Raw genomic sequence first — 15,155 nt, 5'->3', positions numbered from 1 at the left:
TGGAAATGCGTATATTAAATTGCTATTGCAACTGCAAAGGTCATATCATAATTAATGTAAATTTGTATTGCTGCAGTTCAGTCGTCATCTTCAGTCTAAATTTTAACTACATGTGAGTTGCTGTTGTACATTTACAATGCAATAATTATTATAAGGCATGAAAAAACATTTTATGCCGCGTTTCTGTCCTGACTGGGGTGTTTTAATCACCCTTTTTTTTGTCATCAGAGGTTTTCTGTTTTTTGATTTCCATTGAGTTCACAGTAATTAATTGTTTGTACATACACCTGCATGCATCACAGCTAGGAATGGATGGCTTTTTTGATTTAAATATATTGTGTAAGGCAATGAGGGGAAGGTGATGGATATAGGAGGAGAATGTGATGGGTTGCATGAATGAGTGTTTTACAATTAACCCTCTATAACCGGTAACCTTCGGGAAATGGCCTGTTGTATACAGGATGACCACTGTATACAGCGAGGTTTCCTTTAATATCTACTGGAAGTTTATGAATAACGCTTTTATGTGAAAATAATCATTCTATTAACAGTTTCCAAACTGAATACAAACTGGTTAAGCGTAAAGCGTAGACAAATGGACGGATATCAGTTGTTTGAAAGCAACAAGATCGCAGGAGGCCCAGAAGCTCAGTGCATAAATTACCATGAGTTTTTGATACTGTTTTGCATATTCCGAACGATTTAAAGGGCTCATTTCATGGCCATTTTAGACGGTTTTGCGGCTCGTTGTTTGTTCAGTTTAGTTTTAGCGAAGCAAGGCAGGTTACATTGTGTAGTCTCAACTCACAAACCTCTTCCGCATCAAAGAACGACAGGGGCGTAGTAGGGTTTGCGTTGATGCGGTTTTGCGGAAGTTGTGGTATTGCTGTTTCACCAAATCGAGCGGTTTGCGGTATTTAGAAATTTTCGGGTAATTTCAATGCGGTTTTCTTATGTTATTCTGAGCGGTGTTTATATGTAATTCTGTTCGGTTTTGCGGTGTTCGTACCCCCATTACGCCCCACAAAATAACCGTGCACCGATTCACCATGAAAGCACCAAATCCTTAAGGCCAGTTTAGTCTCTTATCTCATCCCCTCGTCATGGGTATTGCGAGGTGTTTTTTTTGGTGGGAAAAGTTTTTGAAAGGTTTTGATACTGGGCAATCGGACATTCGCTCAGGAACCTCGATGACTACATGGTGCGTGGTGAACGCGAACATTTTATATACGCTCATCCAATTGGATAGTTCCAAACACCGCTCATGATCAAGCGCGATCAGTAGACTATCTAAGCGTAGGAAGATCCATGTTTTACCCGGATCCCCAGAGTCCATGTTGGCCTTTACCATGCATCATGTAGTCATCGAGGTTCCTGATTGCACGTCAGATTGCCCAGAACCGAAACCTTTCAAAACATTTTCCCATAAAAAACACATCACAATACCCATGAGAGGAAGATGTAAGAGGCTCACATGGCCTTAAGGATTTGGCGCTTTCATGGTGAATTGGTGCGTGGTTCTTTAATGCGGGAGAGATTTGTGAGTTGAGACTGCAAACAGTAACCTGCCTTGCTTCACTTTATGTAGAAAAACAACACCGAACAAACAACAAGCCGCAAAACCGTATAAAATAGCCATGAATTGACCTCAGGTTACACCAAAAAAGCAACATCAGACACAAGTTTCCGTAAGTAAAATTTATTCTATAAATATTTGTGCCTATCTTTCCATGTTTTGACAACTGTATTGAATTTCTCATACAACGTCTTTAAATCATTCGTAATATGCAAAACAGGATCGAAACTCGCGGTAATTTATGCACGGAGCTTGGGCCACCTGTGATTGCATCTATCCAAATGCTGCTGCTCTGGCAACTCTTGTTTTCAGGATCTTAACATTATTCACAATTATATGCCAATGTGGTCATTTTGATAGTAATAACTTAAATTGATGATTATCGATAGCCAACTATGCAACAGAGCTCCTTCAAATTGCTAATATTGTATTAATGGGCAATTCTATTTCATTCCAGGTTTATCTCCTTGTGGGGAAGCTCTAGACGAATTAGGTAAGCATCATACTTGTAAACTTGCATAATGGTTTTTTTATTTTATGTGGCTAATAATGTCTTCTAAAATTTAAAGATTTTTGGGTCATTTGTGTAACTAAAGTCTAATGCTATTGTAGAATGTGGCTTATTGAAAAACCATTAAACCTCCAAATTTGTGACCACATAAATGGTTGATTTTTGATTGGTAGATGAATAATGGTATTATTATTCATATATTTAAAATATTTTACTGTTTCTGATTTGCTCCACTTGTAATTGCTGAAATTCTCGAGAATATTAAAGCAGATTTAAGACCGATCCTTGGAGTTCATAACAATAGCAGTCGCGTGTATAACAATTCAATGTAACAGCAACGTTCGTAGCCTAGTTACAACGTAACAGATAGTAGTAGTAGCGAAATCAGTGGTCGGTTCTGGCAATTCTACTTTTTGCAAAAAACGCAGATAACGAAAATAAAAAATACCTAAAAATCAAGGTGATTCTTTATATTTCACACTCAAAACTAGAACAAAAGGATACCTTTTTTTAACTTTCACTCGCCTCTATGAAAACTTGAGAAAAGTGCCCCCTTTTCTCATGAAAAGCCGGATATTTTTAGGATTTGTCTTCGATATAAATTGAAGCAACTTTCTTGAATAATATGTATATCTCACTAATCGCAAAAAAGCTGGAAAGAGAAATTTCTCGAGTTTTTTCAGCTTTTTACCTCTTTCTTCAAAGTCGAAAAAAGTCGACTTTTTCCAGGCCCCTTTCTTTGTTTGCTATTTTTGGCGGAATGCACTCGACTGACAGCTGTCAAAAAATGGCGTTAAATTCTGGGCAATCGTGGCATTAATTTACAAGTGTATATGTGGTTGCACACTTTGTGTTCCGGCAATGTTTCAAGATGTCGGATCTTTACGTCAAAATTTAGATGGACAAGAAATAAAAAAGGGGTAAAACTAAATTCTTCAACTCTAAACAAAGGTCCTGGTAATTTATGCTTGATCTAAACCAGGGGATCTACGAACATTTCCTTCGAAGAAGAGGAGATAATTCCACCATCAGATAATGGCTTTTAGCACGTCGAGGACTTTAAGAAGACGTACCAGAGGACGGCGACAAGAACAAATTTCAACCCTCAGCCTGGGCAGAGTGCGCTGGCCGTACTAAAACGACCAACCTTCACCACCACCAAGAAGGGTCAAGTGGCGTGGAGGAAATCGCTCGTGAACATGTCGCTGACCGAAGAAACTTCGTCGGTCGATGAAGGACAGAGGCTACTAAAACAACAATTAGGCTTTGAAGTGATTCTTCTGGATGCAAATGTTTCATCAACCGACGAAGTTTCTTCGGTCAGCGACAAGATACGCCTGGAACTTTTCTCCAATTTCGCCAGACGGCGACACGTCCATCATATGAGCGATTTCTGCCGCGTCTTTAGACCCCTCTTGGTGAGGGTAAATGTTGGTCGTTTTTGCATGGCTACCGCACTCTTTCCATGCGTGGGGTTGAGATTTGTTCGTGTGGCCGTCCTTTGGTAGAAAAGAGGTACCCCAAGCCCTGTAGACTGTACTGCGGGCACTACTGAGCAAACCGAGTCGGCAGTCATTCGTTCTCCGTTGACTGAGTAAGTCTTCTCAAAGCCCGCGACGTGCTAAAAGCCAGTATGGGAGAATTTTCTCCCCTTCTTTGAAGGAAATGTACGTAGACCTCCTGGTTTAGGAAGAGCCTAAATACCTGATGGCCAGAGTACCGTTGTTTAGAGTTAAATCTCGACGTAAGCGTCCGACATCTTGAAACATTGCCGGAACACATAGTGTGCCTACATATGAGCAACTGTAAATTAACGTCACAATTCACTGCTCACAATTACCTGTCATTTTTGACAGCTGTCAGTTGAGAGGACTGATTGGGATTCCCGCCTTTATTTGACAGCTGTCCGCCCAAAAAGACCAAACAAAGAAAGAGGAAAAAGGTAGACTTTTTTTTACTTTGAAGAAAAAGGCAAAAAGTAGAAAAACTCGAGAAATGTCTCTTTCCAGCTTTTTTGCGATTCGTGATATATAAATATTACTCAAGAAAGTTGCTTCACTTTATATCGCAGAAAAATTTCCTAAAAATATCCGGCTTTTCGTGAGAAAAGGGGGCACTTCTCTCAAGTTTCCATAATGGTGACTGGAAGTTAAAAAAGGGTTTCCTTTTTTCCGTTTTGAGTATAGAATACAACTAAGATATTGATTTTTAGGCGTTTTTCATTTTCTTAATCTGCGTTTTTTCAAAAAGTAGAATTGCCGGAACCGACCACTGATTTAGCGAGTAGTAATACACGCAGTAGACGAAGTACAATAGCAGACGTAAAAAAACCTAGCAAACGTAGACGTAGGTTCGAACTGAAAGCGATAATTAAAGAATACGAACTACTTCGATTAACTATAAAATTAAGACTAAAAGGTGGAATAATCTAAACGACATAGACCTATGATGAAAGAAACAGACAACTGAAAAATGGGATAATTGATACTTGAGCCGAGACAATAACATTAAGGGGCACCCAACGTCAATTTTCGGAAAATATCTGTTCGGAAGACGATTTGAGATCTAGAATTTTCGGAACATTTGTTGTAAAATTTCTTGCTTGCCTGCCTCTCCTAGGATTTTCGAACATCTAAAAAATGGTATAATTGCCCATTTTTATCGGATTTTTACCCTAAAAGGATCACCTAGAATTTTCGGGAGCCTTTTATTTGGCTGAAATTTTCGAAAATGTAACTTTTGATTCCTATTATTTTCGGATCACTAGACTTTCAGCTAGGAAATCCGAACAGATGAAAAATTTTTAGGGGATAAAAAGATGCGCCTATATCTACCGTTTAAATACTAAAATACGTTTAACAATGCTATGTTTAAGTGGTTTTGAACTATATTCTCGTTGTGTGCCCCTGAACATGTAACTCTCAGTATGAATAAAACAAAAAAACTATCGTAGCGATTCCGCTTGATCAGATTTTATCTGAAAAACACTAAACTAGATTATATACAATACTTTGGTAATGGTAGCAATGATCAATCCTGTTTGATTCCAGCAGATTTGTCCTCAAATCAATGTCCTCGTCATGAAATATTGTAAGACCCTATGGTTCCAAGAATTACATTACTAAATAACTATGAGAAAATAAAAGACTTGCTTTGGTCGACGACTCGCACCAAAAGTAGCAAAAAAATAGCAATCTAGCAGCAGCAAAATATCTTGTGATAGTACCTCCAATAATAGCGGGATAACTTATAATTTCTACTATTGCCTTGCCTCTTTTATGATAGAGTACTAGTATACGTTTATTATGCTTAGGGCGTTAACAAAGTAAATCTGTTCCTACGCTTTACGCGTTTCTTAGCGGAAAGTACCGTACCATGACATAAGCGTGAAAACCTACAAAATGTTTCTAAAAAGAATGATATAATCACCTTCTATAACTAAAAATAGAACTGTCTTAAAGCAACTAAAAATATTATAAGATAAATGAACGAAACGGCATTGAAAGTAACACCACTCCCCCAGCTAATTCTCAGAACCAGCTGGTGCCTTATTTGGAAGATGTGGGCAGTATCCCATTTGTTTGATCATTGCTAGCAGCCTCGTTTCCAAACAACAACCGATTCAGTTGTACAGAGCTTTAGAGGGCAGTAGCCTTAGGGGAGATTCCCTCTGTCGCTTAATTTTTACGTGCGTAGGCACGCAAATTTAAGGCACGTGAATGGAGTAGAGGCATGTATGCATGGTCATGCGTAAACGTAAAAATTGAACCTCGCTCACCATTAACCTTTATTGGTGACCTTTCATCTGTATTTTAGTTACGCCTGTAGAATATACGTGTGTACATAGGGGAAAATTACCTGACAGTGGATGTCCACCCTTAAGCCGTTTATGCCTGAGTGAATTAAAGAAAAAAAGGTTCACAGCTTTCTGAAGACGAAGAAACTGAATTTCGGACTAAAAGTGAATGCAGGTAATACAGCAATGCACACAAAATATTGCTCGATGGATGCCATCTACTTTTTAAGGAGTAGCTGCAACATACACCTACAAACTTTAACTCTTTCACTCCCACAAGTGCGTATCAGAGAACAATTATAATACTGGCAGCAAAGGCATTCATCTCTTCGCAAGTTGTTGCATACCTGCGAGGATCAGGCTTTTTTTTATCGACTGTTGGGCATTCTGGTTAGTTTCTCGGACTAAAAAATCATCTGGAAACATCAAAAGGAAAAATTAAGGGGCTGTACCGTCCTCGGCAATTCTTGAAATTGCTCGAGTTCGCTCCGTAAATTCTCGAACTGTAACAGACGAGTCTTAAGTAGACCGAAGTTCTTCTTCTTCTTCATCGGTGCTCATTTTGCTGTTGCTGTCACTGCTGTCTTCGCTATCAGTCGGAGTATTACGGCGATAGGTTGTTAACTGAGTTAGATTAACGACAGATGAACATGATAAAGGATTTATTGATGATTCAACACGTAAAAACTGCAAGTGAGATACATAATGGTAGATTATGCTAAATAACGCCCGAAAAATGTAAAGAAAAGAAAGCACTCCGATACCAACGACGGCTGCAAAGATCTCGGCCTTGTTCCGAAAGGAGTTATAATTCAGTCCCCGTTGAACACACAAGAGGCCATTCAAATCGCCAAGGCCACCTGTAGACGATTGATCCGAGCGCGGATAAACGACTGTTAGAGAAGACTCAACTACTGAATTTCAAAATGTTGTGTGTTATTCTCTGACACAGTTAAAAGTTCCTGAACCTCATGCATTAGCGTATCTGAAATTCCACCCTGAGCTACACTTGCAACAAAAACATTTTTAAGTCTTGCGTAATCTTCGGTTATTCGGATGAAGTGTCTTCTTTTCAAACAGGTGAGAGGAAAAGCGAGAAAAAATCTCATCAAGATCCCTATCAAGAACATTTCCTCCTGACGATGACATCGCCATTTTGAAGCGGTATTTGCTAAGGGCTGGGACTCCAAACAATCGATAACAAATCGATAAGAAGTTTTATACAGGGTGTCCTAAAAGTTCGTTCCTCTACTTTATAAGTCTGTATTTCAGTACGATTAACTTGGTAAGCAAATCATTTAAAGAAAAGTTGTGTCTTTCAATGTAATTCACTATTTTCATACTTTTTGTGCCACTTTTGACTCGAATATTCGATTTGTGAACTTCCGCGCCAGAGGTGCCTGTGCGTGAGTAATATTTCCAGCCTCATATTTTTTGTATTTCAAAGCCCGAATTGCTCGAACACCTTCCTTGTTTTTTGTGAAAATCAAGAAAGATAAACCCCCTTAACGCAAAAACGTTCAGCTACTTGAGAGCATAAGCATGTACACTTCGATTTACTGGCTAATAATGTCCAGAAAGGGTCATGAAAAGGTGTTTAAAATGTTTAAATTTAATGGCCCCTGAGATGGCAAAAAAAGCCCTCTGCTTTATAGTCTGCCAAGTAAAGCTCAGCTCGTCTCAAATTTGTAAAGAAGTACAAAAGCCTTGCTGTGGAAGGCGGCGGGGATGATTATCTTTTTTGGATGAATGCCCAAAATAATTTTTTTGTTTCAGCTGTCTAAACTAAACAAATATTGTTTGGGGGTTGAAATGGCTTCTGCGCACCAGGTGATAAAAAAGCTCAAAATACATGGATCATCTGTGGGTCTACACGCTGTATCCCACCTCAAGCCGGAACGGCCACAGAATGTGATAAAAAAGAACAAAAAGGGCATACCAGTCACTGAAATTCTGAACACATGTACTCGATAGAGAAATAAACATCTTGTAGAAATTTCATGTAAAAATAAAGTTTTGATCAAAAGTTATAGTGTATGAAATTATAGGAACGAACTTTTGGGACACCCTGTATATCTATCTGGTGGCGTTCGAATGTCCAAAACTGACATGCCGATGCAAGTCTTGATTATTCAGTAGATGATTTTGCTATCTGGGCGGGTCGAACGAAATATTGAAAGAAAGTTTTGAATGTTTAATTAAGTAGTATATATGAAGAGCATTGCACTATGATATAAGTATATATATTTTTTAACCGATGTAATGTACTGCCTTCATTTAGAAATAAGTTTTAGAAGTAAGGAACAAGTGTCATTTATTTTGGAAAAAATTTATATACTTAAAGGAAGTATTTTTGTCCGCTTTGGCGTGTCATAGCTATGGGCTCTCCAGTTTCTTTTGTTGTTGCAGAAAGTGTTTTGCAAAAGCATCGAGGAACAAGCCCTAGCTACTTATACGCGAACTATACCTTTTTGGTTGCGCTATGTTGAGGTTACATTCACCGCTGTGCACAAAGACGAAATCAATTATTTTCACGATCACTTTAACAGACAGAACGCGGACATACAGTTTACCAAGGAAATCGAGGAAAATGGTAAAATACGTTTTCTAGACTGCTTGGTCACTCGAGACAACAACAGACTGTGAACGACAATTTACAGAAAACCGAGACACACCGAACGATTACTAGACCAGTCATCGTACAACCCTACCGCTCTCACAAGGCTACAACAATACGGACTTTGACAAGACAAGCGCAACTAGTTTGCGACTCGCCTGAAAGCCTACAAGACGAGACTTACTACCTAAACAATGTTTTCAGTAAAAGCAACTACAAAACGAACTTTGTTGGACGGAACACTCACAGTAACACTGATTCCAACACTCAGACCAACGTCAACCCTGGCCCTGTTACGACAGGGACTATATCGTACATCAGAGGCACCTCTAAAACTATTGCACGTATACTACAACCTTACAATATACGTGTTGCGCACCAACTGATAACCACTTTACGACGACTACTTACTAATGTCAAGGACAAAGACAAACCGGACGATAGACAGGGAGCAGTATACAAGATCAAATGCTGCAACTGCCAGGCTACTTACATTGGTGAAACCGGCAGACACCTTAGCCCGCGACTGACCAAACACAAACGAGCCACGAGAAATGGTGACGTCAACAATCACATTGCTGAGCACCATTTACAGACGAATCATCAAATCGACTGTTTCTCTGCGACGTTTATTTCGTATTCTACAGACTACTATCAACGACTCACTTTCGATTAGCTGGTTTTAATTACTTACTTAGAACAAACGTCACTGAATTGTAGTCAACAGTTACAGGCACCAACAACTTGTTGACGGAATCAAGCAAAACTACCCACGAGAGAACGACTGCACAACTGAGAATTTGAATAACAATAAAAGACTGTTTAACTGTGACAACAGACGAAATGAAACGTACCAATGACATTACGAGTCTTCATAGCCAACAACATCACGGCTTAATTGATTGACGACCAGTAACATTGCGACTTTATTGACCAATCAGGTCAATAAGCAGAGTTTAACTCCATCAACTGACGTGATTTTCTGAAGACTCTGAAGATGACTGCCGCACAGGTTGTCGAACGTCAGTTACTGTCAACAACAAGGGTCCTATTCAGGACTACGTTCACGCGGACGATCATACTCAACCTACTTATGAAATGACCCCTGGGTTCAAGCCTTTCGTACTAAATATTACACAACAAGGGAATCAATCACCCAGGTAAATGAAGAAACAACTTAGGCTCAAAAGACACAAATGATAGCGAGAAAAGGGGCAACGAAACCGATAAAGAAACAAACTTAGTTTAAACAAGAAGTCACAGCGTACCTCAATCCCATACACGGAGTGAACATTGTGAAACAGCAAACAAATAAGTTTCGTGTCGACCATAGAGCAATGATCAAAGGCTTTCTATTACAAAGGTCACTTGCGCATTGGTGACGTCACTATAAGGTGACGCAACAGTAATGATCGATTGTGGTAATGCTTACATGGCTTCCCTAAATTGTCAATACTAATGTCAAATTACCAATCAAAAAGAAGGAAACGAAAATGTTTGTAGGCAGGAGCCCATCAAATGGAGCCTCCATCTCCATTAATTTCTTGAGTCAACCCTTTCCCCAGTAGATTTATAAATGGAACGGCTTGTTTCCCGCGAAAAGTGTCATGTTTCCGTGAGTCTCGTATGTCACCGTCAAAAAACTGAAGCTGGATGAAGTCGAACTCAGAAGTCCATCCTTCGACCGTTTTCCTTTTTACTATACATCCATTTTTATGATTTTACAGCCGCTGGGATCTGGGTATCATGAAATAAAAGTTAATGAATTACCCGACTGAGACAGAGCATGAAGCGATGAGACAAAGGCAGAGAACTGAGGATCACTGAAAGGTTATCTTTGCGAGTGTTTTTATTTGTTGTCATACATTCAACGTGTAAGCATGTACTTCGAAAAGAATTGACGATTAAGCGTTCTGTGGACGATTTGGGACTTTTCGATGATCAGCGCCGAAAAAGTGCCAGGATCATGATTTGATTTTTGTCATCACCGTGCAGTGGATTTCACCAGTTAAGAACCGCGTGCAAAAGCGATGACTTAAGTAGCAACTAACGAGGAATGCTTTATTTCCGAAATTTGAGAAATTGCAGTCTTCGTCTACAACTGACTCACATCACCATGAGAGTTGCCTGATAAAACTGGCGCTTGAAAAGTTGAACAGAAGAGAACAGTTGCTCGACCGTGAAGCTAACTCAAAAGTAATTTGCTAACGGAGGAATTTGTGACATCGCGCTCTAGTCCAAAGACCCACTTGTCTCAAGAAAAACAAAATGGATTGTATCTGCGACAAAAGAATTATGATTGACTGACAGGACAATTCTCAGCAGTTAATGTAGAAGTTTAGGCTCAATTCTTTCCTTCGAATTCGCATCTGTAGATCACTTTTTTGTGAGAAAACAATGGCTGGGCCCGGCGTTACAAAACATAGCAGGGAATCATCACACTAGCTGACGGACAAAACAACCACAAGGACGACAAGTATTTTTTTCAGATAAACGGATTTCGGGAAAAAAAACTTGAAAAACTAGAAATTTGATTAATATTGAGTCATTTAGCCGAAATAATAACCTTAACGCTTAAAAAAATTGGCTAAAGAAAACGAATCCTGTACAGAATCCTGTACTACAGACTTCAGGTGGTAGTTAATCATTATGCATCTAACAGACTAGCTTCATGGTCTCTTAATGTGAGACAAGCAGCCAAAATTAAGATTAACATAGTCAAAGTTTAAAACTCTCCACAGTATAATCTGCCGGCTAGAAAGAAAAGAAAGAAAATCTCTGAGGGAAGAAAACGCTAAAGTCACGTTTCACTAGCTTATGATTGTGTTTGGCCTGTCAACACCGAAGATGAAGTACAATAGCGGTGTCGTTTCGTCGTTGTGATTGGCTCTTCCCACCGTCGGCGCGCGAAGTCTCCCCTGGGAACCGTTCTAATTATAAAGCTACTCTGGAAAGGGTTGGCCCCAAGGGCTTGTATGGGAGATGGAGGCTCCATTTGATAGGCTCCTGTTGTAGGACAATGTTCCTTTGAGGATAGCTAGCGATAACAGGCTCCTCGGTGGGGACCCCCCAGTCTTCACCATGGCTCATCTTCAGAGGAAACGACTTAAAGGACCAGCTTCTGAATGGGCCTCTCAAGCATCACTGAAGTTTTGATTCTCTGGCTAGAATATTCAATCGAAGGAGGATCTTTACCTTCCTAACGAGACCATCATCACTTGGATATGTCGGCGCATCGCGAGCAAGCTGCCATTGATTCGTGGGAATTTATTCATCTTTCACCAAGACTACATCGTCCTTGCGTATGTTTCGCTTCGGATTGACCCATTTTTGTCTGGCTTGTAGAGACTGTAGGTATCCTGTCTTCCATTTCATCCATGCCAGGTATTGCACACGGCGCCGTCTCTTAGAATATAGATCTTCCCGCTGAAAGGATCCAGGAGGGGGCAAGACAAATGACTTGGGGAAAGTGGCTGGAGACATTCTGGCGAGGTAAGGTCATCAACTGTCAGTGGGCGGTAATTTACAAAATTACTTTGGCTTCGGTCACGAAAGTGATAAGAGATTCATCGTCTAACTGTAAGCCGTAGCTGCTCAAAAGGGCTGCTAGAACGTCGCGAACAGTTAGAATTTGACGTTCCCACGTTCCTCCTATATGACTTGAGTGGGCAACATTTATCTTATACTCTACCCAATCGCAATTTCGTTTTAGCGGCTCTTTCCTAAATTTCTTGTCATCCATCTTGAAGAGGACCTGCTGAATTTCGCTTCGTGCACCAACAAAATTGCTTCCCTGATCTTAATGGACTGGACCACGATGACCAACAAAGCGACTGTAGGCGTTCAAGAAGGAATCTGTTGTGAGTGAGTTTTCCACCTCTAGGTGGAGTTTTGTAGAAGCAAGGCACGTAAAGAGGATACCGTATATCTTGAGCTAACACCGCCCCTCCTTTATATACCAAGGGCTAAAATAATCAACCGTGCAATATGAGAAGGGTGGAACAGGCTGAGCTCGATCTTCGGGGAGATCTGCCATTTTTTGCTCTTTCAGGGCTCCTCTCAATTTACGACAATAGACGCACTTGGAAATGAAATCAGCTACAGCGGTGTCTCCTCCAACGACCCGGAAACCGTCATCCCAAGTCCTTGTTGATGTATGGTGGTTTGAATTAAGAGTCTTGTTACGTGTCCTTTTTTCGGGAGGAAAACGGGGTACTTGACTGCCTTTGCAATTTCAGCTTTTCTGAGGCGACCACCAACTCGTAGCACACTGTCACAGTCAAAGAAGGGATCCATGTTATAAAGTGTACTGGCCTTCTTCGCGATCTTCAGTGAGGTGCGATCCTGGGAAGTCCTTTCACCAGGGGAACGAAGCTAGCTAATTCCCCTTGAAAGGGGTTCTCTTGAACACTCTTAACAATTTCCCGTTCTGCATCTTGGAGCACTTGAGTGTAAATAGGGATGTATACATTTGTTTTCGATTGCTTGAGCTTCATTGTCTCCGCTTCAGGTTTCTTGGGAGCATTAGTACGCACGCTTTCATATTTTGCTTAATTCTTATTCTTCATTCTTGTTTGGAATTTCTTCGTGATTTAGCCATTGCGAGAGAACAGTGAATCTGATTGCATTGGTTTATGAACTTGAGGTAGGAACACTGCCCACAGGAGTCCTTTCTGGCAAGGAAGAAATGGTGCCAGTTTGAGTTCTCCGAACCCTTCTGCTTTGAAGCATCTGGAAACCTTGAACTCTGAAAGCAGGTGAAGGTCACTTCTGCATTGTTCCCATTTCATTCTTAATGGTTCTGGAACCTTGTCATCCCAGTCTGCCCCCGTCGCGACAGAACTCTTGCAGAATGATTTTTCCTGTCAGAATCAGAAGGGTAAGCAGACCAAGAGGATCAAACACAGAACTGACTGTTGACAGGATTCCTGTTCTCGTAAACGATTGATCCTTTAGTACGACTCCACGCACCACTGTACGCCAAGAGCGGGCTCAACTGGAAGGCTCTCTTTGGTGAAGTCTAGATTCTGAATATTCTTCGACAGATCTTGTAGGGGGATGGCATCTATTACTGCTTTGTGTTCTTAACTAAGGCTATAGCTGCTTCAGAAGTTGAAACGGATTTCAGGCCGTCATCCACATAGAAATCGTTCTTTAGGAAGTTAGCTGCTTCTTCTCCATAATTAGATGTCCAAAGTCACTTGCGACCTTCTTTAAGGCGAAGTTAGCACATCCTGGAGAGGAAGTAGCACAGAAGTGATGTACAGTCATTCTATACTCCTCTGGGTCGCTGTCAACATTGCTACTATCCCACCAGAAGAAGCATAGAAGGTTGCAGTGCTCTGAGTTGACGTGGACCTGGTGGAAAATGCCTTCGATATCGCACATGACAGCTACTGGCTCCTGAGGAAATCTTCACAACGCGTCCACCATGTTGTTTGTTAGGTCCAGGCCTTGGTGGAGGTGTCTATTGAGGATTTGCCTGCAATTTCCACGCTACAGTCGAAAACAACTCTTATCTTTCCCTGCTTTCTTGGGTGATACTCTCCATGGTGCGGAATGTACCACACGTGTCGATTATTTGTTTAAACTTCTTCGGCTGGAATTTTCTCCGTGTGACGTCGGCTGATAATATCACTCATAAAGGCCAGGTAGTCTGCCTTATATTTGCTGTCAGACTTGAGCCTTCCTTTCAGTTTCTTCAGACGTTTCAGAACGACTTCCTTGTTGTTATGCAACATAATTGATTCTTGCTTGAACTGTAGTGGCATCTCATAATGACCATCACGTCTTTGATGAATACCTTCATTAACCTTTGATAGAACCTTCTGTCTTCATGACAGAGAAAATGTTCCTCAGTCCTTGTCACCGTAAAATCAAACTCAAACGTTCGGTTCACGTGAACCAGGTTCAGAACTGGCTCCAACGTGTGCGTCCTAAGGGCGAAGTGACTTCACGAGACTTCACATGAGACTATGCGATGAACAGCCACCTTTTTGCAATTCCATCTACTGAGCTCTACCATCCTGAAGATCCCCCAGATGAGTGCGGTGCGTTGGGCGTAGGGATCATCTTCGTTTCCTGGAATGACTTCTCTTGGTTTAATGGCGCGAGCGCACTTAATGCCAAGAACTGAGCTGACATCAAGATCTTCCAAATAGGGCGTGAGCTGATTTGTGATTCTCTTCAAGAGTGTCCACATCCGAGCCGTTTCAGGTGTTGGCATTTGACTACGCTTTGCTGGGATTATGTCTCTGGTATAAATTCCTGGAAGTGGGATCTCTGTTCATTCCTTCACGCCACGAACCGAATCCTTTGACTTGTAATGGTTTTTTCAGCTAAGACCACAGACAACTTAAGCAGAGTTTCCCGTCCACTCACACTGAGCTTCTCAATCATGGCTTGTTTAACAAGGCACGCATCAGACTGATCATCTGACAGAGTGTAAACCATGATCTTTGTGTTCGGGTCGTGTTCATGATGCAGCCATACTGGTACACCTGCACTATAACAAGGGTTTGGTGTGGCTGTTCCTACCCCATAATTGAATGCAAAGGGAAGTCGAGTTCTCACAACTTGTTTCACGATTTTCCTGATCTACGGGGTTATTTTCCTTGTCCCGTTGAGCTGCTGCATCGTCATGTAGTGAGGTGGT

The 15,155-nt window shown here is 40.9% G+C and overlaps 1 protein-coding gene across 1 annotated transcript in view; it reads left to right on the top strand.

Annotated features, from left to right (window-relative positions):
* The window catches only part of LOC140947941 (uncharacterized), a 39,024-nt gene that overhangs the window by 14,747 nt on the left and 9,122 nt on the right, over nucleotides 1–15,155 (top strand). Inside the window, exon 3 of the mRNA XM_073397171.1 lies at nucleotides 2,034–2,069. Coding sequence (XP_073253272.1) covers nucleotides 2,034–2,069 — 36 coding nt within the window. The remainder of the gene's footprint in view (nucleotides 1–2,033; nucleotides 2,070–15,155) is intronic.

Source organism: Porites lutea, chromosome 9 (assembly GCF_958299795.1).
Source record: "Porites lutea chromosome 9, jaPorLute2.1, whole genome shotgun sequence".
Lineage (NCBI taxonomy): Eukaryota > Metazoa > Cnidaria > Anthozoa > Scleractinia > Poritidae > Porites > Porites lutea.
The sequence above is the reverse complement of the archived record's forward strand: the minus strand, read 5'-3'. Positions and strand labels throughout refer to the sequence as shown.